General features: G+C 46.6%; 3 protein-coding genes across 3 annotated transcripts in view; 2 read left to right on the plus strand and 1 right to left on the minus strand.

The window, feature by feature from the left end:
* LOC106564142 (MHC class II regulatory factor RFX1) overlaps positions 1 to 15,233 on the minus strand; it is a 59,799-nt gene extending 44,566 nt beyond the window's left edge. Inside the window, 9 exon segments of the mRNA XM_045692056.1 lie at positions 5,108 to 5,170; positions 5,173 to 5,228; positions 5,310 to 5,429; positions 7,776 to 7,957; positions 8,187 to 8,445; positions 8,619 to 8,695; positions 9,713 to 9,816; positions 14,105 to 14,443; positions 15,167 to 15,233. Coding sequence (XP_045548012.1) covers positions 5,108 to 5,170; positions 5,173 to 5,228; positions 5,310 to 5,429; positions 7,776 to 7,957; positions 8,187 to 8,445; positions 8,619 to 8,695; positions 9,713 to 9,816; positions 14,105 to 14,443; positions 15,167 to 15,233 — 1,267 coding nt within the window.
* Positions 15,234 to 20,381: 5,148 nt separating this feature from the next.
* LOC106600268 (relaxin-3) lies at positions 20,382 to 21,476 on the plus strand. Its single transcript, XM_045690817.1, has 2 exons — positions 20,382 to 20,721; positions 21,086 to 21,476. Exons 1-2 carry the CDS (start codon positions 20,544 to 20,546, stop codon positions 21,379 to 21,381), a joined length of 474 nt encoding a protein of 157 aa, XP_045546773.1. The 5' UTR covers positions 20,382 to 20,543; the 3' UTR covers positions 21,382 to 21,476.
* A 1,465-nt stretch (positions 21,477 to 22,941) lies between these two features.
* Positions 22,942 to 25,276, plus strand: part of LOC106598389 (transportin-2) — a gene marked incomplete at its 3' end in the record, with an annotated part of 6,669 nt that continues 4,334 nt past the window's right edge. The window contains 6 exon segments of the mRNA XM_045690816.1: positions 22,942 to 23,210; positions 23,903 to 24,002; positions 24,194 to 24,269; positions 24,403 to 24,552; positions 24,939 to 25,045; positions 25,138 to 25,271. Coding sequence (XP_045546772.1) covers positions 23,904 to 24,002; positions 24,194 to 24,269; positions 24,403 to 24,552; positions 24,939 to 25,045; positions 25,138 to 25,271 — 566 coding nt within the window.

Genomic DNA, 25,276 nt, shown 5'->3' on the forward strand with positions numbered 1-25,276 from the left:
TTAATTACTATCGGGGCCATCAAAACTGTTAACACCCAACTGCATTTAGAATGGTTGTGTTGCACATTGGCTGGGCTTCCAACAGCACGTTTCACTCCAGTACCATTGGCTGGGCTTCCAACAGCACCGCAGAAACTATTGCATTACAACGCAACGACTTGATTAGTGTGGTGTTAGTGTTAGTTAGCCAGCTACATAGTTGTCTTTGCTGTCTCTGTATCTAAGATAATTGTGTAGTTTGAGTTTGAGTATTATCGAGGTGTGCTAGCCAGCCGCGACGCGGCGCCAGACTTACTCAACACACCTAGTCATCATTAACCCACTGCCAGCTAGCCAACCGTTACCGACTAGCAGCGCTGTAGTTACTAATACTTTACAACGGAACGATTTGACTAGTGCAGTGTTACCTAGCTAGCTACCTAGTTGTCTTTGTCATAGCTTGATAATTGTTAATTGATAATTGTTAGCTAGCCAGCCATCGAGGTTAGCTAGCCAGCTATTTCCGTCCCCGCGACGCCATTTTTCCTAACCTAGCCAACTATTACCGACGAGCAGCATTGTTGAAACTAATACACTACAAGGAACGTCTTGATTAGTGTTATGTTAGCTAGCTAGCTACAAAGTTGCTTTGTATCATGACAAGGTGTAGTACTGAAACTACCGAGGTTACCTAGCCAGCTACACGTTCAAAGTCAACAACGCAGCCACTGCTAGCTAGCCTACTCCACCAGCCAGCAGTACTGTATCATTTTAGTCAATAACATTTTTGCAACGTAAGCTTAACTTCCTGAACATTCGAGACGTGTAGTCCACTTGTCACTCCAATCTCATTTGCATTAGCGTAGCCTCTTCTGTAGCTTGTCTACTATGTGTCTGCCTATCCCTGTTCTCTCTCCTCTGCACAGGCCATACAAACGCTCCACACCGCGTGGCCGCTGCCACTCTAACCTGGTGGTCCCAGCGCGCACGACCCACGTGGAGTTCCAGGTCTCCGCAGCCTCTGGAACTGCCGGTCTGCGGCCAACAAGGCTGAGTTCATCTCAGCCTATTCTACCCTCCAGTCCCTAGACTTCCTGGCGCTGACGGAAACATGGATCACCACAGATAACACTGCTACTCCTACTGCTCTCTCCTCGTCTGACTACGTGTTCTCGCATACCCCTAGAGCATCGAGCCAGCGGGGGTGGTGGCACTGGAATCCTCATCTCTCCCAAGTGGACATTCTCTCTTTCTCCCCTGACCCATCTGTCTATCTCCTCATTTGAATTCCATGCTGTCACAGTTACCAGCCCTTTCAAGCTTAACATCCTTATCATTTATCGCCCTCCAGGTTCCCTTGGAGAGTTCATCAATGAGCTTGACGCCTTGATAAGTTCCTTTCCTGAGGATGGCTCACCTCTCACAGTTCTGGGTGACTTTAACCTCCCCACGTCTACCTTCGACTCATTCCTCTCTGCCTCCTTCTTTCCACTCCTCTCCTCTTTCGACCTCACCCTCTCACCTTCCCCCCCTACTCACAAGGCAGGCAATACGCTTGACCTCATCTTTACTAGATGCTGTTCTTCCACTAATCTCATTGCAACTCCCCTCCAAGTCTCCGACCACTACCTTGTATCCTTTTCCCTCTCGCTCTCATCCAACACTTCTCACTCTCCCCCCTACTCGGATGGTATTGCGCCCGTCCCAACCTTCGCTCTCTCTCTCCCGCTACTCTCTCCTCTTCCATCCTATCATCTCTTCCCTCTGCTCAAACCTTCTCCAACCTATCTCCTGATTCTGCCTCCTCAACCCTCCTCTCCTCCCTCTCTGCATCCTTTGATTTCCTCTGTCCCCTATCCTCCAGGCCGGCTCGGTCCTCCCCTCCTGCTCCGTGGCTCGACGACTCACTGCGAGCTCACAGAACAGGGCTCCGGGCAGCCGAGCGGAAATGGAGGAAAACTCGCCTCCCCTGCGGACCTGGCATCCTTTCACTCCCTCCTCTCTACATTTTCCTCTTCTGTCTCTGCTGCTAAAGCCACTTTCTACCACTCTAAACTCCAAGCATCTGCCTCTAACCCTAGGAAGCTCTTTGCTACCTTCTCCTCCCTCCTGAATCCTCCTCCCCCTCCCCCCCCTCCTCCCTCTCTGCGGATGACTTCGTCAACCATTTTGAAAAGAAGGTTGACGACATCCGATCCTCGTTGCTAAGTCAAACGACACTGCTGGTCCTGCTCACACTGCCCTACCCTGTGCTTTGACCTCTTTCTCCCCTCTCTCTCCAGATGAAATCTCGCGTCGTGACGGCCGGCCGCCCAACAACCTGCCCACTTGACCCTATCCCCTCCTCTCTTCTCCAGACCATTTCCGGAGACCTTCTCCCCTACCTCACCTCGCTCATCAACGCATCCTTGACCGCTGGCTACGTCCCTTCCGTCTTCAAGAGAGCGAGAGTTGCACCCCTTCTGAAAAAACCTACACTCGATCCCTCCGATGTCAACAACGACAGACCAGTATCCCTTCTTTCCTTTCTCTCCAAAACTCTTGAACGCGCCGTCCTTGGCCAGCTCTCTTGCTATCTCTCTCAGAATGACCTTCTTGATCCTAATCAGTCAGGTTTCAAGACTGGGCATTCAACTGAGACTGCTCTTCTCTGTGTCACGGAGGCTCTCCGCACTGCTAAAGCTAACTCTCTCTCCTCTGCTCTCATCCTTCTAGACCTATCTGCTGCCTTTGATACCGTGAACCATCAGATCCTCCTCTCCACCCTCTCCGAGTTGGGCATCTCCGGCACCGCGCACGCTTGGATTGCGTCCTACCTGACAGGTCGCTCCCTACCAGGTTGCGTGGCGAGAATCTGTCTCCGCACCACGTGCTCTCACCACTGGTGTCCCCCAGGGCTCTGTTCTTGGCCCACTCCTATTCTCGCTATACACCAAGTCACTTGGCTCTGTCATATCCTCACATGGTCTCTCATATCATTGCTATGCAGATGACACACAATTAATCTTCTCCTTTCCCCCTTCTGACAACCAGGTGGCGAATCGCATCTCTGCATGTCTGGCAGACATATCAGTGTGGATGACGGATCACCACCTCAAGCTGAACCTCGGCAAGACGGAGCTGCTCTTCCTCCCGGGGAAGGACTGCCCGTTCCATGATCTCGCCATCACGGTTGACAACTCCCTTGTGTCCTCCTCCCAGAGTGCTAAGAGCCTTGGCGTGACCCTGGACAACACCCTGTCGTTCTCCACCAACATCAAGGCGGTGACCCGATCCTGTAGGTTCATGCTCTACAACATTCGCAGAGTACGACCCTGCCTCACACAGGAAGCGGCGCAGGTCCTAATCCAGGCACTTGTCATCTCCCGTCTGGATTATTGCAACTCGCTGTTGGCTGGGCTCCCTGCCTGTGCCATTAAACCCCTACAACTCATCCAGAACGCCGCAGCCCGTCTGGTGTTCAACCTTCCCAAGTTCTCTCACGTCACCCGCTCCTCCGCTCTCTCCACTGGCTTCCAGTCGAAGCTCGCATCCGCTACAAGACCATGGTGCTTGCCTACGGAGCTGTGAGGGGAACGGCACCTCCGTACCTTCAGGCTCTGATCAGGCCCTACACCCAAACAAGGGCACTCCGTTCATCCACCTCTGGCCTGCTCGCCTCCCTACCTCTGATGAAGCACAGTTCCAGCTCAGCCCAGTCAAAACTGTTCGCTGCTCTGGCACCCCAATGGTGGAACAAGCTCCCTCACGACGCCAGGACAGCGGAGTCAATCACCACCTTCCGGAGACACCTGAAACCCCACCTCTTCAAGGAATACCTGGGATAGGATAAAGTAATCCTTCTAACCCCCCCCTTAAAAGATTTAGATACACTATTGTAAAGTGGTTGTTCCACTGGATATTATAGGTGAATGCACCAATTTGTAAGTCGCTCTGGATAAGAGCGTCTGCTAAATGACTAAAATGTAAATGTAAATGTTTCACTCCAGTACCAATGGCTGGGCTTCCAACAGCACGTTTCACTCCAGTACCATTGGCTGGGCTTCCAACAGCACGTTTCACTCCAGTACCATTGGCTGGGCTTCCAACAGCACGTTTCACTCCAGTACCATTGGCTGGGCTTCCAACAGCACGTTTCACTCCAGTACCAATGGCTGGGCTTCCAACAGCACGTTTCACTCCAGTACCAATGGCTGGGCTTCCAACAGCACGTTTCACTCCAGTACCCATTGGCTGGGCTTCCAACAGCACGTTTCACTCCAGTACCGATGGCTGGGCTTCCAACAGCACGTTTCACTCCAGTACCTTTGGCTGGGCTTCCAACAGCACGTTTCACTCCAGTACCGATGGCTGGGCTTCCAACAGCACGTTTCACTCCAGTACCGATGGCTGGGCTTCCAACAGCACGTTTCACTCCAGTACCAATGGCTGGGCTTCCAACAGCACGTTTCACTCCAGTACCATTGCCTGGGCTTCCAACAGCACGTTTCACTCCAGTACCGTTGGCTGGGCTTCCAACAGCACGTTTCACTCCAGTACCATTGGCTGGGCTTCCACCAGCACGTTTCACTCCAGTACCAATGGCTGGGCTTCCAACAGCACGTTTCACTCCAGTACCAATGGCTGGGCTTCCAACAGCACGTTTCACTCCAGTACCATTGGCTGGGCTTCCAACAGCACGTTTCACTCCAGTACCATTGGCTGGGCTTCCAACAGCACGTTTCACTCCAGTACCATTGGCTGGGCTTCCAACAGCACGTTTCACTCCAGTACCAATGGCTGGGCTTCCAACAGCACGTTTCACTCCAGTACCAATGGCTGGGCTTCCAACAGCACGTTTCACTCCAGTACCATTGGCTGGGCTTCCAACAGCACGTTTCACTCCAGTACCATTGGCTGGGCTTCCAACAGCACGTTTCACTCCAGTACCATCTTTTTGAGGAGCTGCTCTCAAGCTGTCTGACAGATGATAGGCTATTCCGCTCTGTGTGTCTGCATGTGTCTGTCTGTGTGTGTGTTGTGTGTGTGTGTGTGTGTGTGTGTGTGTGTGTGTGTGTGTGTGTGTGTGTGTGTGTGTGTGTGTGTGTGTGTGTGTGTGTGTGTGTGCACCTAGTCCCTGTCCACTCACCCAGGAACTGCTGGTATTGTTGCACCTGAGCTGAGATGTCACTGAGCCCTGCCCCCTGCTGCTGCCCCGCCCCAGAGACATCCCATTGGACATGCCCTCCACCTTCAGAACCGGCTTTATCCTATTGGACAGAACAGCTGTCAAAAGAGAGAGACAAAAGAGAGAGAGAGAGAGAGACTGGAAGACACAGGACACCCCCTACCTGTGTTTCTGAGAGAAGGGTTGCTGTCTCAAGGCTAGGTGCTGGTGGTCGTCTATCAGACGGAGCAGAGAGGAGGTGGCCTTGATACGAAGACCATAGTAGTGGTACTTAGAGTTCCCTCTGAGAACACAGTCACCTTATTATTACATGACAATTACAGCAGCTGCCACTATGGAACAGGTGTGTTATACAGACGGTGTGTGTTATATACAGTTGAAGTGGGAAGTTTACATCCACTTATGTTGGAGTCATTAAAACGCCTTTTTCAACCACTCCACAAATTTCTTGTTCTTTTTTTCATATTTTATTTATTTCACCTTTATTTCACCAGGTAAGCTAGTTGAGAACAAGTTCTCATTTACAACTGCGACCTGGCCAAGATAAAGCAAAGCAGTGCGACACAAACAACAACACAGAGTTACACATGGAATAAACAAGCGTACAGTCAATAACACAATAGAAAAATAGAAAGTCTATATTCAGTGTGTGCAAATGGTGTGAGGAGGTAAGGCAATAAATAGACCATAGTAGTGAAGTAATTACAATTCAGCAAATTAACACTGGAATGATAGATGAGCAGATGATGATGTGCAAGTAGTGATACTGGTGTGCAAAAGAGCAGAAAAGTAAATAAAAACAATATGGGGATGAGGTAGGTAGATTGAGGTAGGTTGACTGTTAACAAACTATAGTTTTGGCATGTCGGTTAGGACATCTACTTTGTACATGACACAAGTCATTTTTCCAACAATTGTTTCCAGACAGATTATTTCACTTATAATTCACTGTATCACAATTCCAGTGGGTCAGAAGTATACATACACTAAGTTGACTGTGCCTTTAAACACCTTGGAAAATTCCAGAAAATGACATCATGGCTTTAGAAGCTTCTGATAGGCTAATTGACATCATTTGAGTCAATTGGAGGTGTACATATGGATGTATTTCAAGGCCTACCCTCAAACTCAGTGCCTCTTTGCTTGACATCATGGGAACATCAAAGGAAATCAGCCAAGACCTCAGAAAGAAAATTGTAGACCTCCACAAGCCTGGTTCATCCAGGCTTGCAATTTCCAAACGCCTGAAGGTACCACGTTCATCTGTACAAACAATAGTACGCAAGTATAAACACCATGGGACCACGCATGCCGTCATACCACTCAGGAAGGAGACACGTTCTGTCTCCTAGAGATGAATGTACTTAGGTGTGAAAAGTGCAAATCAATCCCAGAACAACAGCAAAGGACCTTGTGAAGATGCTGGAGGAAACAGGTACAAAAGTATCTATATCCACAGTAAAACAAGTCCTATATCGACATAACCTGAAAGGCCGCTCAGCAAGGAAGAAGCCACTGCTCCAAAACCACCATAAAAAAGCCAGACTACGGTTTGCAGAAATGTCCTCTGGTCTGATGAAACAAAAATAGAACTGTTTGGCCATAATGACCATCGTTATGTTTGGAGGAAAAGTGGGAGGCTTGCAAGCCGAAGAACACCATCCCAACCGTGAAGCACGGGGGTGGGGGTGCTTTGCTGCAGGAGGGACTGGTGCACTTCACAAAATAGATGGCTTCATGAGGAAGGGAAATTACGTGGATATTTTGAAGCAACATCTCAAGACATCAGTCAGGAAGTTAAAGCTTGGTCGCAAATTAGTCTTCCAAATGGACAATGACCCCATGCATACTTCCAAAGTTGTGGCAAAATGGCTTAAGGACAACAAAGTCAAGGTAGTGGAGTGGCCATCACAAAGCCCTGACCTCAATCCTATAGAACATTTGTGGGCAGAACTGAAAAAGCGTGTGCGAGCAAGGAGGCCTACAAACCTGACTCAGTTACACCAGCTCTGTCAGGAGGAATGGGCCAAAATTCACCCAACTTATTGTGGGAAGCTTGTGAAAAAGCTACCCGACATGTTTGACCCAAGTTAAACAATTTAAAGGCAATGCTACCAAATACTAATTGATTGTATGTAAACTTCTGACCCACTGGGAATGTGATGAAAGAAATAAAAGCTGAAATAAATTGTTCTCTCTACTATTATTCTGACATTTCACATTCTTAAAATAAAGTGGTGATCCTAACTGACCTAAAACAGGGATTTTTTACTAGGATTAAATGTCAGGAATTGTGAAAAACTTGAGTTTAAATGTATTTGGCTAAGGTGTATGTAAACTTTTGACTTCAACTGTAGACGTGTGTGTATCTATAGACGTGTGTGTATCTATAGTGTGTGTTGTATAGACGTGTGTGTATCTATAGTGTTGTATAGACGTGTGTGTATCTATAGTGTGTGTTATATAGTGTGTGTGATATAGACGTGTGTGTTATATAGTGTGTGTGATATAGACGTGTGTGTGATATAGACGTGTGTGTTATATAGTGTGTGTTATATAGTGTGTGTGATATAGACGTGTGTGTTATAGTGTGTGTGATATAGACGTGTGTGTTATATAGTGTACATACCGTGTCCCCAGGCGTCTGGTCCTCAGCCCCATGAAGACAGATCTGATGAGCTTGCCGAAGGAGGCAGCGTTGACAGCTTCTAGTTTGTGTTCCTGACAGTGTAAGAGGTAGTGGCAGTAGAGGGTACAGCGAGGCAGACTGACCCCCTCTGCACCCTCGTAGTTATCTAGCAGCCACTGTACCTGGAGGAGGGAGGGAGGGAGGGAGAGAGAGAGGGAGGGAGGGAGGGGAGGGAGAGAGGAGAGAGAGAGAGAAGATAGCTGAAGACTAGAGGGATTTGTCCAAATCAACATGCACAAACAAGAGTGGTGTTACTATTTACACACACACACACACACACAGAGACACACACACACAGAGACACACACACACACACACACACACACACACACACACCCCCCCCCTACTCACTGTGGCAGGGGCTGCTCTTGTGTTGTGACTGGAGTAGTTTACTCCTCCGCTGCCCCCACCTCCCAATACGTACCCGCCCTGGATGACGTAACCACTCCCACCTCCTCCCGTTGCCGCGGTGACGGAGACTGACTGTGAAGTCACGGAGTTAGTGACCTGTGACCCCGAGGTGGGCGTGGATTCGTAGTAGGAAGAGGAGGAAGAGGGAGGGGTCTGGGAGTAGAGGGGGGAGTCGGAGTACGGGTAGCTGCCAGAACGACTGGAGGGAGAGACAGAAGGAGAGACAGAAGGAGGGAGAGACAGAGGGAGAGAAGAAGAGATGGGAAGGAGAGAGAAAATAATACAAATCTGTAAAACACGATATATAGAACATGTCTCCATGGTATGAAGGGTGTGTGTGTGTGTGTGTGTGTGTGTGTGTGTACCACTCACATGGTAGAGGTGGTGTAAGAAGAGTCCTCTCCCTCCACATACTGAACCTGACTGGAGTAAACATGCTGCTGCTGCACCTACAGAGAGAAACAACTCACTCATTCATTTAATAGTCTCCGGAGAATTCATATTAACTTCTCTATCACTCTCTCCTCTATCACTCTCTCCTCTATCACTCTCTCCCTCCCTCTCTTTCAGAAACCTTCGCCCCATCACTCTCCTCCCCAACTATCTCCCTCCCCTCCTGTATCCCCTCCTCCCTTCCCTCTCTCTCTCCCCCTCGCTCTCCTTCTCTTTCAGAAACCGTCGCCCCATCACTCTTCTCTCCTCCCCATCTCCCTCCCTCCCTCCCCTCCTGTATCCCCTCCTCCCTTCCCTCTCCCTCTCTCCCTCCCCTACTCTGAGTGTTGCAGCTGACGCGTAGAGCATCATGAGGTGGAACAAGACAGAGGGAAGGGAGGAGGGAAGGGCTGCTTTTGGAGATGGAATGAGGGATCTCTCTCTCTCTCTCTCTCATGCAGGCTCTGTAGGTGGGGCAACGTTACATCTGTTACTGATTCTTACTGATACTGTCTCAAATGCTACAGTGCTGTGTGTGTGTGTGTGTGTGTGTGTGTGTGTGTATTACCCCCTGTGTGATGTGTATAGACTATAGCTTGTTGACATTGTGCTGTCTTCCACTCTTGGCTGTTGGAGACAATGTCTGAACCACTCGCCCTCTGTGTGTCTGGTGTGCGTCAGGTGTGTGTCTGGTGTGCGTCAGGTGTGTGTGTATGTGTGTGTACGTGCAGGTGTGTGTCTGGTGTGTGTGTATGTGTGTGTACGTGCAGGTGTGTGTCTGGTGTGTGTGTACGTGCAGGTGTGTGTGTATGTGTGTGTACGTGCAGGTGTGTGTCTGGTGTGTGTGTGTATGTGTGTGTACGAGCAGGTGTGTGTCTGGTGTGTGTGTATGTGTGTGTACGTGCAGGTGTGTGTCTGGTGTGTGTGTGTATGTGTGTGTACGTGCAGGTGTGTGTCTATGTGTGTGTACGTGCGTTGTGTACGCAGGTGTGTGTGTATGTGTGTGTACGTGCAGGTGTGTGTCTGTAGCCTACCTGTTGGGTGGTCTGCTGTACTACCTGGGTGGGGACCCCTGTCTGAACCACTACTACTGGAGGACTGGAGTCTGATACACTGTCACTAGAATGGAGAGAGCCCTCTATGGAGAGAGAGAAGGAGAGAGAGACACAGACACAGAGAGGGAGAGACGAGAGAGAGAGAGAGAGAGAGAATCGGTGGAAAACAGTAAAAGGGAATAGAGAGAGAAAGATAGCAGGAGGAAGAGAGGACGGAGGAAGAGAGAAAGATAAAGAGAAGCAGGAGGAAGAGAGGACGGAGGAAGAGAGAAAGATAAAGAGAAGCAGGAGGAAGAGAGAATGATAAAGAGTAGCAGGAGGAAGAGAGAATGATAAAGAGAAGCAGGAGGAAGAGAGGACGGAGGAAGAGAGAAAGATAAAGAGAAGCAGGAGGAAGAGAGGAAGAGAGAGAATGATAAAGAGTAGCAGGAGGAAGAGAGAATGATAAAGAGTAGCAGGAGGAAGAGAGGAAGAGAGAGAATGATAAAGAGAAGCAGGAGGAAGAGAGGACGAAGGAAGAGAGAGAACGATAAAGAGAAGCAGGAGGAAGAGAGGAAGAGAGAGAAAGATAAAGAGAAGCAGGAGGAAGAGAGAGAAAGAGAATAGCAGGGGGAAGAGAGATAAAGATGGAGAAAGATAGAATAGCAGGGGGAAGAGGACGGAGGAAGAGAGGACAGATGGGAGGAAGATAAACAACATGAGATTATGTCTACAACTTCATCAAATATCAAATCATCAACAACATCCACATAATAAAGCAGTACTCACGATACTCTGTCTCCAAACTATAACAGCAGTTACTGTAGAACATAGCTCCTAGGACAGACGGACAGAGAGATGGAGAGAGGACAGAGGACTGGCCATCTCTCCATCCTTATATATGAGGCAGGCAGAGGGAGGCCTTGGACAGCTAATCTCCCTAGATGGAGGGAACAATCTCCCCATCATATAAACACAGGTATCAGGTGAGGAGATAGAGGGAGGGGTGGAGGGAAGAGAGGGAGGGGTGGAGGGAAGAGAGGGAGGGGTGGAGGGAAGAGAGGAGGGAAGAGAGGGAGGGGTGGAGGGAAGAGAGGGAGGGGTGGAGGGAAGAGAGGGAGGGGTGGAGGGAAGAGAGGAGGAGAGAGGGAGGGAAGTGAGGGAGGGTGGAGGGAAGAGAGGGAGGAGGGAGGGGTGGAGGGAAGAGAGGGAGGGGTGGAGGGAAGAGAGGGAGGGGTGGAGGGAAGAGAGGGAGGGAGTGAGGGAGGGTGGAGGGAAGAGAGGGAGGGGTGGAGGGAAGAGAGGGGGTGGAGGGAAGAGAGGAGGGAGAGAGGGAGGGAAGTGAGGGAGGGTGGAGGGAAGAGAGGGAGGGGTGGAGGGAAGAGAGGGAGGGGTGGAGGGAAGAGAGGGAGGGGTGGAGGGAAGAGAGGGAGGGGTGGAGGGAAGAGAGGGAGGATGGACAGAGATAGATGTTGACTTTTGTGTTTTATTACTGTTCATATAATATGGTGATCCATCCATTTTTATTGTTTATTTCACTTTTGTAAATGATCTACTTCACTTGCTTTGGCAATGTTAACATATGTTTCCTATGGTAATAAAACCCCTTAAATTGAATTGAACAGACAGACAGACAGACAGACAGACAGACAGACAGACAGACAGACAGACAGACAGACAGACAGACAGACAGACAGACAGACAGACAGACAGACAGACAGACAGACAGACAGACAGAGATCTGTCTCTAGTTCCAGTGTGTGTGTGTGTGTGTGTGTGTGTGTGTGGTGTGAGTGGAGCAGGCCAGGCTACACTAGTGTTACCTGATACTAATACCCTGCCAGGCTGACAGGTTAGCTGCTGCTGCTAATCTACTAATAGACACCATGCAAATAAACTACACAACACACAGTATGGCTGGTCAACTAGTCTGGCAACTTTACAGTACACTTTGGGACTACAATGGAAATACATTGTTAAAACGTTACAGAGTTGTCCTCAATGATTTTAAATACAGTGTATATCCACATGTGGTGGAATTGTGTTTTTAAATTAGGATTATTATTTTAATCGTATACAAGCGTCCTGTGTATATCTGTACCAAACACTGTTGGGTAGCGTGCAGGCCTACTGATGGTAGGTAGTAGAATTATCTCGTGGACAGAACTTAATCCAGCATCTACAGTGAGGGAAAAAAGTATTTGATCCCCTGCTGATTTTGTACGTTTGCCCACTGACAAAGAAACAAACAGGCTATTATTTTAAATGGTAGGTTTATTTGAACAGTGAGAGACAGAATAACAACAAAAAAATCCAGAAAACGCATGTCAAAAATGTTATAAAATGATTTGCATTTTAATGAGGGAAATAAGTATTTGACCCCTCTGCAAAACATGACTTAGTACTTGGTGGCAAAACCCTTGTTGGCAATCACAGAGGTCAGACGTTTCTTGTAGTTGGCCACCAGGTTTGCACACATCTCAGGAGGGATTTTGTCCCACTCCTCTTTGCAGATCTTCTCCAAGTCATTAAGGTTTCGAGGCTGACGTTTGGCAACTCGAACCTTCAGCTCCCTCCACAGATTTTCTATGGGATTAAGGTCTGGAGACTGGCTAGGCCACTCCAGGACCTTAATGTGCTTCTTCTTGAGCCACTCCTTTGTTGCCTTGGCCGTGTGTTTTGGGTCATTGTCATGCTGGAATACCCATCCACGACCCATTTTCAATGCCCTGGCTGAGGGAAGGAGGTTCTCACCCAAGATTTGATGGTACATGGCCCCGTCCATCATCCCTTTGATGCGGTGAAGTTGTCCTGTCCCCTTAGCAGAAAAACACCCCCAAAGCATAATGTTTCCACCTCCATGTTTGACGGTGGGGATGGTGTTCTTGGGGTCAAAGGCAGCATTCCTCCTCCAAACACGGCGAGTTGAGTTGATGCCAAAGACCTCCATTTTGGTCTCATCTGACCACAACACTTTCACCCAGTTGTCCTCTGAGTCATTCAGATGTTCATTGGCAAACTTCAGACGGGCATGTATATGTGCTTTCTTGAGCAGGGGGACCTTGCGTGCACTACAGGATTTCAGTCCTTCACGGCGTAGTGTGTTACCAATTGTTTTCTTGGTGACTATGGTCCCAGCTGCCTTGAGATCATTGACAAGATTCCTCACCGTTCTCATGATCATTGCAACTCCACGAGGTGAGATCTTGCATGGAGCCCCAGGCCGAGGAAGATTGACAGTTCTTTTGTGTTTCTTCCATTTGCGAATAATCGCACCAACTGTTGTCACCTTCTCACCAAGCTGCTTGGCGATGGTCTTGTAGCTCATTCCAGCCTTGTGTAGGTCTACAATCAGTGTCCCTGACATCCTTGGAGAGCTCTTTGGTCTTGGCCATGGTGGAGAGTTTGGAATCGAATTGATTGATTGCTTCTGTGGACAGGTGTCTTTTATACAGGTAACAAGCTGCGGTTAGAAGCACTCCCTTTAAGAGTGTGCTCCTAATCTCAGCTCGTTACCTGTATAAAAGACACCTGGGAGACAGAAATCTTTCTGATTGAGAGGGGGTCAAATACTTATTTCCCGCATTAAAATGCAAATCAATTCATAACATTTCTGACATGCATTTTTCTGGATTTTTTTGTTGTTATTCTGTCTCTCACTGTTCAAATAAACCTACCATTAAAATTATAGACTGATCATTTCTTTGTCAGTGGGCAAATGTACAAAATCAGCAGGGGATCAAATACTTTTTTCCCCTCACTGTATGTAATTAAGCAAGATGGTTGTTCTGAGTTTCCGAGATGAGTAGTAGAAAGGTTAGCCACATGCCAGTATTTCCCTCCTACAGCCCAGGTAACGGTAGTCCTGTGTGGACCAGTTGGCAAGGGTTGTGGGTTCAAATCCCGCTGCGGCCACTAAAATGTCTCTGTTGTCAGTTACTTTGAATAAAAGTGGCTGCTAAATGGCCTAATGCAGGTTAAATTACAATGGTGTTTTTAGGTTTCCACTGGGTTAGTAAACCAACCATTAGCCAACCTGGACCTCAGAGAACAGACCAACCATTAACCAACCTGGACCTCAGAGAACACACCAACCATTAACCAACCTGGACCTCAGAGAACAGACCAACCATTAACCAACCTGGACCTCAGAGAACAGACCAACCATTAACCAACCTGGACCTCAGAGAACAGACCAACCATTAACCAACCTGGACCTCAGAGAACAGACCAACCATTAACCAACCTGGACCTCAGAGAGCTTGTCCTACAGGTCTGGTAGATAACCATGGTAACAGTCGTCAGGAGAGGAAAGTGTGGCTATGGTAGAAGACATGTTTCATCATGTCAGCTACTCTCACCTGAGAGAGTGAGAGAGTGAGAATGCCACACCTGTAACGGTCACTACGATGTACTGTGGTGTGGAACTCTGTCCGTTACTCTGCTGAACGGCAGAACTCTGGATCTCCGCGGTAACAAACTGAGTCTGAGAAGGCGTGGCCAGAACCACTGTCTTCTGGGCCTTGGTGGGCGTGGCTTGAGCAGGAAGTTTGTCCTGTCCGGTTGTGGAGACAATGGACACTGACTGGTTGAACTGGGTTGGCGTGGAGCGGGAGGGCGTGGCTGATTGCGTTGCTATGGTGACAGCGTTGGGCTGGGGGCCGGCTGGAGCTCTTCTGTGTAGCCTGGGGTCGCCATGACTACCGCCACAGCTGGACCAAGACCACCACTCTGGGGGAAGGATAAGGGAAGGAGTTGGTTATGACACACACACACACACACACACACACACACACACACACACACACACACACACACACACACACACCATGTGTAGAATTGTGCCAACACAACTTTCAAACCTTTTTCAACACACTTCATTTCACCTCTTGTGAAAGCACACTGACAAAGGTGGACAGAAACAAGGGTGGAAGTGAGTATTTTGTCTGAGGCTGAGGCACATTAAGGTTCTTCCAAAGCTTGATGGTGAGTTGGTTACTTGAATCAGTTGTGTTGTTCTAGGGCAAAAACCAGAACGTGCACCCAGGGGGCCCCAGGACTGAGTTTGGGAAACCCTGGTCTAAAGCACTGAGGTGTGGGTGGCGTGAGCTCTGACAAATTATTAGAATATTTATATCCAATGAAATGATTGCATATAGACCCTTTAACTATGCCATTACATACATTTGATAATGAGAAGTTTCCACTAGTAGAATATGCCACGTGAGGATTTATGAACTGTGTAACACACACACACACACACACACACACACACACACACACACACACACACACACACGTTCTGATAGCAAAAGCATACAGAAAACGCACCTTGCTCCTTCTCTACTAGCATATCATATCATATTTTCTCCAGTTGCCATTGGTGTATGCTTCTAAATATTGCTTCTCCATTGGCTTCAGGTAATGTCAATCCCACCCATAGGCTCAACCCACCTTCCCCTCCCCGCGTGACAGCCACGGCGAGGACAGCAGAGCATGAGATCTGGCACAGTACGGGCATGACGATCACTTTTACTAGAGAGAAAACTTTTTCACAACTATAAAATAACGGTCAACTTCATGACACATTCGTTTCTATGCTTCAGTTTACACACACTGCCCCTTATGTCTGTTTTGCGATTAGATTTTTTTTTTTAAGTTCGAAAATCTAAAGTGATTTTCTAATCAAAAGTATCCGTGAACATGTGACAAGTATGTCTCGTTCACTAAGTTTAACAATGATTTTTCATGTTAAAAGCTTTGTCGACAAACATTTCGAACAACTAAAAGTACAAGATTCTCATATTACAACACCCGCCATTTTGTATTCCTATAACAGATTTGACATCGTCATAACAACCGTCTGCGTTTGGAAAGCGGTTAGCAACTAGCTGGGACCACTGCTATTCCATCTCTTAACGTTAGATAAAAGCAATAAAACGTTACACAACTTAACAAAATGATTCAGACATAAACATCAGACGACGGTTTAATAAAGGTGTTGCTTATTCACCTCAAATTTCCCCTGGAATATTCCTGGCTTTGGCGTTAAAGTTTGTTTCTTAATGATTCTGGTTGTTGTTGTTGTTGTTGTTGATTCTCGTTGCTTGGTTCTTGTCGCCACGACTACCGTGACTATGGCGCCTCGTCCTCACCCGGGCAACTGTTGCTACCCACCCGTCTTTATCCCGCCCTCTTCTTAACTTTGATTGGATAATTTTGGGGCGATGCCACTCGTTTGTCGTCATGTCATTGGAGCATGTTTATGTCAATCATTTTTATATCAACCGATTGGCTGTCAATCTCTGTCTATCACTTTCACTACCCACTAAAAGTAATAGGAAAACACCCTGGTTCTCCCATTTCCTCGGGGTAATGGCTAGAATGGATCCAGTTTCTGTCAAATTAACGTCAGAATTGACTTTTCGTAGCAGGTTAGGAGAATTTACGCAGCAGGTTAGGAGAATTAACGTAGCAGGTTAGGACAATTAGGTTAAGGTTAGGAAAGGGATTAGGGTTAGCTAGAATGCAACAATTTTTTTTTTTACAAAGATGGTTCCTTTCTAGCCATGATCCTGGTTCTCATAATGGTTGGATCGCTGTCAGTGAAATTATTCCAATCAATTGATTATTGCTGTACATTTAAAATGTAGCAATTTATCATATGCATTAGGGGTCCGCGGAGGTACTGCAGGGGTTCCACAGCCAGATCTCAAAATATGTTTAAAAAGATATAATAATAATAAATAAAATGCATGGTAATTTATGCTTTAAAAATGAAACGTTTTCTCTGCCTCATTGCAAAATGTGTAGAATAGCTGGACATTATCCCATGCCAAGAGGAGGCCTTTTAAATGTATTTTTCCTAGGGCCCAAGACTTGATTCGTCCAGCCATGTAGCCTACTGCAGGAAACAAACATCAGAGTACAACTCCTTGTAAGCTATTTTAATCTCACTCGAGTTGTGATTTTATTATTTGTTTCTTTTTTATTTTATTTAACCTTTATTTAACTAGGCAAGTCAGTTAAGAACAAATTCTTATTTACAATGACGGCCTACCCCGGCCAAAGAGGGGTCCCTGATGAATTTGCTACTACAAAAGGGATCCCTGGCCCCAAAGAATTTGAGAACCCCTGCATTAAATCAAATGAAATGTTATTGGTCACATACACGTGATTAGCAGATGTTACAACAGGTGTTGCGAAATGCTTGTGCTTCTAGCTCTGATAGTGCAGTAATATCTAACAAATTACACTACATATACCCAATACACACAAATCTAAGTAGGAATGAATTAAGACTATATACATATGGACGAGCGATGTCAGAGAGGAATGGACTAAGATACAATAGAATAGTATAGAATACAGTATATACACATGAGATGAGTACTGCAAGATATGTAAACATTATTAAGTGACTAAGATACTGTAGAATAGTATAGAATACAGTATATACATATGAGATGAGTAATACCAGATATGTAAACATTATTAAGTGACTAAGATACTGTAGAATAGTATAGAATACAGTATATACATATGAGATGAGTAATACCAGATATGTAAACATTATTAAGTGACTAAGATACTGTAGAATAGTATAGAATACAGTATATACATATGAGATGAGTAATACCAGATATGTAAACATTATTGAGTGACTAAGATACTGTAGAATAGTATAGAATACAGTATATACATATGAGATGAGTAATGCAGATATGTAAACATTATTAAAGTGACTAGTGTTCCCTTCCTTAAAGTGGCCAGTGATTTCTAGTCTATAACTATAGGCAGCAGCCTCTAATGGGCTAATGATGTCTGTTTAACAGTCTGATGGGCTTGAGATAGAAGCTGTTTTTCAGTCTCTCGGTTCCAGCTTTGATGCACCTGTACTGATCTCGCCTTCTGGATGGTAGCGGGGTGAACAGGCAGTGGCTCGGGTGGTTGTTGTCCTTGATGATCTTTTTGGCCTTGCTGTGACATCAGGTGCTGTAGGTGTCCTGGAGGGCAGGTAGTTTGCCCCCGGTGATGGTGATGGTGATGGTGATGCGTTGTGCAGACCTCACTACCCTCTGGAGAGCCTTGCGGTTGCATTAGGTCAAAAATGCATGTTGACAACAATAAATGATGACAGATCTCTTCATCTTTTCTCCCTTACACACACACACACACACACACACACACACACACACACACACACACACACACACACACACACACACACACACACACACACACACACCACACATATGTTGTACTATCCTTCTGGGGACCTAAAATTGATTACCATTCAAAATCCATTTTCCCTAACCCCTAAGTCTTACCCTAACCTTACCCTAACCCTACCCTAACCTTACCCTAAGTCTTACCCTAACCCTACCCTAACCTTACGCTAACCCTAATAGGCCTACAAGCCCACACACTCAAACAAATTTCTTGAGTGAGTGACGTCAAATATATGGCCAAGGAAACTGTTGTTGTGACAATAGACAGGTTTTGTATTGACCCAAGTTTATTAGACAAAAGCAAACGTTGCGACTTGTGTAATGGAAAATGGCAGATGTACTGTAGGATACATTTTTTAAAGATTGAATACATTTTTATCTGTTTGACAGAGGTGGATTTTTATTTTTATCGCGACAAACGATGATGGAAACAGTGTTTTTCAAATAAATTATGATTTCCGAATACATTTTGAAGGTGCACATGATCAGTGTTGCCAACTTAGCGACTTTGTCGCTATATTTAGCGAGTATTCAGACCCCTCTAGCGACACATTTTCAAAAAAGTGACTAGGGACAAATCTAGCGAATTTTTCTGGTGTTATTGGAGACTTTTGGAGACTCTGACATGAAAGCACGTATCGTTCTTACTCTTCTCAACGAGCAGCGGGTGCTGCCGTGAGCCCCGTCCCAAAGCACTCACATGCTGCCCAGTCCTCGCGCAGCAGTCCCTCCCAGCTGCAGTCAGAGCAGGAGATGTTCACCCCTCCGCGGCCAGACTGCAAATGAATCGTGCATGCGGGAAGCCGCTGCTGGCTGATCCCGCCCTGGCTTACATTCAGGGCGGGATGTAAATGTAAAAAACTAATCTAAAAAACAATTTTTTTTTATAAAAAATGTAATAAAAAACGAAGTAACTCCGCCAGAGTGAGTCTTTTGGGTCACTTTTGCCGGTCCCAAGCCCGGATAAAGGAGGGTTGGAATTGTGACATAAAAAAACAAGAATCGACAGAAGAAAGTTCATTTGTAGTTCTAAACATAGTTAGGGTGTTTTTTACTCACTTTTTGTCTCTCCCACGATGTTATTCCTCTCTCCTACAGCGTCCATCACAATTACATGCACATGGCCAATTATGCAAATTAGGTGATGATGTCACTTAGCGACTTTTAGGACAGCCAATAGCTACTTTCCTTACTGAGGAGTTGGCAACACTGCACGTGATGTTATTAAGTATAAAGCTCTACTCCACGTGCCATTATAATGCCTAGGCCTACCGCTTGAAAAATGCATTTATTCAACAATAAAAACGTTTTTTTTTTGCACGACAAGGATTTCCTTGACTTTCAAGAATGCCTGAATTGCTTCACATTCCAATTAGAAATGTCACCATTAAATTGTTTCAGATCATCTAGGCCTGCTTGAGTACAAGTTACACTATGGCACGGACCATGGTGGCAATAAGTAGGCACATGAGAATTATTAGAATATGGCAAATATTTTCAATTCTTGCATTCTATCCATGCTGGCTTTTGTGGGCTACCTGAGACATAAAATATAGATGGGCAGGGCATACAGGCTGTCGTCACTTTATTAATGCGCAATTTGCCTAATAGGATTATGGAAACATTTCAAACCACATAATTTTTATTCGACAGGTTTTTGCAAAAAAAAATAGTTTTTTAATTAAAGCTGTTTGTATCGACACGTTCAATAGAACCGCATCGCGGCAGGCAATTGTCCTGTCCACTTTCAAACTTTGAAAATGTTGACAAAAATACACCAGGGAAGTTAATGGCAACATAGCTACTTTCTCTTTATCCATCCATGTCACAAGAGTCACGACTAATACTCTATACAGGACAGACATGGGGAGTTGAGTATTATTGCATGTGCTCCTGTGTGTCTGTTTATGTGTCAGTATTAGTGCATGTGTGTGTAGGTCCAACTCCTTGTTCATTTAAAACCCGAAGCAATAGCGATCCTATCCCTAACCAGACATGATAGATAGCAGGTTCCCAAAGTTGTGACACTGGAAGCAACCAGGAAACACTGAAAGGTCGCTGACGATTAGATTAAAGACTACACCTCTGACGTGACCTTTTAACCAGGGACACCATTTTAATCGCAACCTCTCTTATTGGGACCATTGTTCTCCTAAAGGTCTCAGGTCTTAGTCATTTCTTATCTGGCTGTACTCTGAGGCCAAGGGGATGAGAGAGAGAGAGGGGAGACTTGGTCATAGTCATGGGGCACCCCAAGTGGAACCCTATTCCCTGTATAGTGCACTACTTTAGACCAGAGCCCAAAGGAAATCCAATTGGCTGTGTTCAGAAGTTGTACACTATGTAGAAAATGAGGGTTCCGTAGGACGCATAAAGCTTCAGTCAGCGGCGCTGGGCTCTCTATATAAGGGGTTCCGGGTCCGCCAAGAGAACCACACAGCACCACCGGGTGAGAGCGAAGGAGACACCGACAGAGACACACAGAGACTCACCAAACCTTCACCAGACCACTGATCCACACCTGCAGCCGGGCTATCACTTTCAAGGCTCTTTCTCTTGGACTCCTCTTTCCTCTCTCTCTCCATCTGTCGCTCCTGATCATGTGGAAGGCTGCAGTGTTGACGTTTGGCCTGTTGGTGGCACTGGTGGGTATGGTGCAGGCTTTAGAGGGCCACTCTAACTCTATCTACGGGGTGAAGCTGTGTGGGAGAGAGTTTATACGGGCCGTCATCTTCACCTGCGGAGGATCGCGTTGGAGGAGAGGAGTGGGCGATGCAGGTGAGATGGGTGTGTGTCTGTGAGAGACGATGTGTATGTGCACCTGTGGCTGTGGTTGTGTATGTGTGGGATTGATTGTCTATGTATGCCTGCATGTGTGTGTGTGTGTGTGTGTGTGTGTGTGTGTGTGTGTGTCAGTCTCTCTTGTTGTGCATGTCTAAATGTCTGTCTGCCTACGTGTCTGTTTGACTGACTGACTACTCAACTGTCTGCTACTGTAGGACCAACCATACTGAGATGTTTTCTCTCGTTTAGCACCATAGACTAATATCTAATATCAATCCTTGCAAGAGAACCAGTTGTTCCTGTAGCCATTTATTTTCTATTAAGCATTCAAATCATTTTATCTTCCTCTTCCTTCCAGGTGACATCCCCATTGACGAGGAGACTGAGGCCTACAGCCCATGGAGCTCCAACGCCATCCCCAGCCTCGCCAGCAAGCAGCGTCCAGGATTGGAGGCCCAGGGCTGGGCAGGCGAGGTCAGGGAGGGAGGCTCTGCCGCTGCTGTGTTCAGTCGTTTGGCTCGCTCGCCCATGTCAGAGGAAGTGCTAGAGGCGCTGCGCAGCGCGGACAGGAAGGGGCGGGATGTCGTGGTGGGCCTCTCCAACGCCTGCTGCAAGTGGGGCTGCAGCAAGAGCGAGATCAGCTCCCTCTGTTGAGCACTACCAACACCTCTCATTTTCATCCCTCCATCCCCTCGTCCCTCTGCTCAGCTCTTCTACCTCTCCTCCTACATCATCCCATCTCTCATCCCTCTGCTCAGCTCTTCTACCTCTCCTCCTACATCACCCCATCTCTTCTACCTCTCCTCCTACATCACCCCATCTCTCATCCCTCTGCTCAGCTCTTCTACCTCTCCTCCTACATCACCCCATCTCTTCTACCTCTCCTCCTACATCACCCCATCTCTCATCCCTCTGCTCAGCTCTTCTACCTCTCCTCCTACATCACCCCATCTCTTCTACCTCTCCTCCTACATCACCCCATCTCTCATCTCTCTGCTCAGCTCTTCTACCTCTCCTCCTACATCACCCCATCTCTTCTATCTCTCCTCCTACATCACCCCATCTCTCATCCCTCTGCTCAGCTCTTCTACCTCTCCTCCTACATCACCCCATCTCTTCTACCTCTCCTCCTACATCACCCCATCTCTCATCCCTCTGCTCAGCTCTTCTACCTCTCCTCCTACATCACCCCATCTCTTCTACTTCTCCTCCTACATCACCCCATCTCTCATCCCTCTGCTCAGCTCTTCTACCTCTCCTCCTACATCACCCCATCTCTCATCACTCTGCTCAGCTCTTCTAGCTCTCCTCCTACATCACCCCATCTCTCGTGCCTCTCCTCTATCCATTCTACTTTCATTCTTCTGGCCATCTCCATCTCTCACTAACAATCCCTTCATTCCTGCCTGTCTTCTTCCTCTGTCGAGTAAAGACATTCTTTGACCATGCATGTATTCTCTGATCTATGTCAGTATTTTGAGCAGTTTTTGTGTGTTTAGTTACTGATATGACAGTCCAATAAAGTTGTGTTCTGAAAGTGGTAATGTGTTACCCTATATTGAAATTTCTCAATGACTCATACTTGATGTATTACAGAATCTGAAAATATATATTCAAATATTTGACCACAAAGGTTTTATTTCTCAACAACACTAGACTAGATCAGCGGTTTTTTCAAACTCGGTCCTGGCCCCCGTGTGCACGTTTTGTTTTTTGCCCTAGCAGTAAACAGCTGATTCAAATAACCAAAGCTTGATGATGAGTTGGTTATTTCAATCAGCTGTGTTGTCTTTAGGTAAAAAACTAAACGAGTACCCAGGAAGGGCCCCAGGACCGAGTTTGGGAAACCCTGGACGAGAGGACGGGTTTTGTTGTGTCCACCTGTTGTAACTTCCTCCTCCCTGTCTTTGGTGGTGGACTTTGACTGGCTGTCACGCACACCTGTTTAATATATGATGACCCCCCACAGACGATTCCATCCTGCTAGGGCCTAGCAGCTAGGCCCACATGGCATTAAAAAGTAGACGTTTATTCCATGCCATAAAATTGTATTTTACACTGTCTATTCACTCACTGGTAAATGTAAATAGAAATTTGACTTTGACTTTGTTGAAAGATTGTCTATTATATTGACCTAACTGATGTTGCAGTGTAATCACGTGTGATGTGAACAGATCGGCGATTGGGCAAAACTAATCAAGCGTATGGAACATTGAGCTATCTACGGAAGCCGAGTAAGGACCTGCTGGTGGATTTTTGAATCTGACATGACAGCTATTTCTCACACATAGCCAGAGCTACTTATCGCAACAGAAAGGGGGTTCGGGATTATCTCTTTGCTCTAAAAACAAAGTGAGAGATCAAAACCCTTTGCTACTAAATACATCTGGATTGCATCTGCCATTCTGTAAATGCTCATTGCCACGGTACCGGTAGCTACTGCTAACAAAGCAATTACGGATCTGACAAATCGGTGCGACCAGGTAAAGGCTTTCTTTGGCGGCACTTTCAACATGAAGCTACTAGCTAGCTACCTAACTAACAAGCTAACTAGCCAAATAACCAACGTTAGCTATATAATATGTCATTGTGTTGTCTTTATCGTTTGCACCTGGCTAGCTAACAATGTCTACACTCGTTAATTTGTTAGATGTTTATGTAGCTAGCTAGCTAACGAGCTAATGTCACTAGCGGCGAAATGCGAGGCCGTATCGGCCTACTTGCCCAAGCCGGCCAGGGACTTCCTACTTTATTAGCATGCAATGCGGAATACTTGCGGAGGCAAAACTAGATTAGGTAACGTTGGCTAGTTACGTATTGAGTTTATAATGGGGACTGATTACTACTAACTAACTAGTTAACGTTAGGTAGGTAGCTAAATGACTTTGTCAACGTCGGTTGATGTGATTTATTTTGATTCCAGGTTGGTTATGTAGCTAGTCTTGATGCTAGTGATTTAAAATGCATTCTTTGCATTCCGACCCTTGACTGACGCGTTCTATTCTTTACTCTGCTTCTGATGTGATGTTGGGCTAGAGAGACAACTCTGCTTGTGACAGCGACACTAGTAGAAACAAACTATGGAGCCGGTGGAGGCTGTAAGGAAAATGTAGAGAAACCTTCCAGTCACTCTTTCTCTCTCTCTCTCTCTCTCTCTCTCTCTGTGTGTGTGTAGGATGGAGTGGCAGCCGGATGAACAGGGTTTGCAGCAGGTGCTTCAGCTGCTGAAGGACTCCCAGTCTCCAGACACAGCCACACAGAGAGCTGTGCAGGAAGTATCCTCTCAAACACACAGCAGTGTGTCTGCATTCCAGAGAGAGAGAGGCTGTGTGATTGTTTTCCATACTTCATAATGTGTCTCCTCGGGGTGTGAGTGAAAGATGAGTCATGAATGTGTGTGGGATTGTTGGTGATTTGACATGTTGATTGTTTTGTCAGTGAAGGGGTGTTCCTTAACAGTGTGTAGAAACTGGAACAGCTCAACCAGTTCCCAGACTTCAACAACTATCTCATCTTCGTCCTTACAAGCCTCAAATCAGAGGGTAAGTGTCTGTCTGTCTGTCTGTCTGTCTGAGATATGTAAAAAACGGTTGTGAGCATCAGTCAGTGGTTACTAATCGTTCCCTCTCTCTCCCTCTTTCCTTTCAACCCCCCCCCCCCCCCCCTTCTCTCTAGATGAGCCAACCCGTTCTCTAAGTGGTCTCATATTGAAGAACAATGTGAAGGCCCACTACCAGAACTTTCCTCCTCTGGTAGCTGACTTCATCAAGAGGGAATGTCTCAACAACATTGGAGATCCCTCGCCCCTCATCAGAGCAACCATCGGTAAGAGAGAGAGAGTGTGTGTGCTGCAAAGTGAGTCAGGATGTGTGGGTGGTTAAGCCTTTGCAGGTACTGGTGTCAGTCTGTGTGGGAGTATGTGTTCATCAGCAAGATGAAGTGTGTGTGTGTGTGTGTGTGTGTGTGTGTGTGTGTGTGTGTGTGTGTGTGTGTGTGTGTGTGTGTGTGTGTGTGTGTGTGTTCATGTTTCAGTTTTAGTTTTAATGTCACATACAGTGAAATTCCTCCTTGCGAGCTCTAAACCCAACAATGCAGTACTAAAAATAACAAGGTAGAACAGAATCCCACAATAAATAATGTTGTGTATAAATGTGTGTGTATGTGCCTATTAGTCAGTGTGTGTGTGTAACCCTCTGCCTCCTGTCTCTCAGGCATCTTGATAACAACCATAGCATCTAAAGGAGAGCTGCAGACATGGCCTGAACTCCTCCCTCAACTCTGTAACCTGCTCAACTCTGAAGACTACAATACCTGCGAGGTCACACACACACACACGCTCCCATCTAATCTTTTGATTGTTTATGTAGGACTTATGTTTAACTTTCTGTGTGTGTGTGTGTGTGTGTGCAGGGTTCTTTCGGAGCCCTGCAGAAGATCTGTGAGGATTCTTCAGAGCTGTTGGACAGTGATGCTCTCAACAGACCCCTGAACATCATGATCCCCAAGTTCCTACAATTTTTTAAACACTGCAGCCCAAAGATCAGGTCTG

Source organism: Salmo salar, chromosome ssa12 (genome assembly GCF_905237065.1).
Source record: "Salmo salar chromosome ssa12, Ssal_v3.1, whole genome shotgun sequence".
NCBI classification, from domain to species: Eukaryota; Metazoa; Chordata; class Actinopteri; order Salmoniformes; family Salmonidae; genus Salmo; species Salmo salar.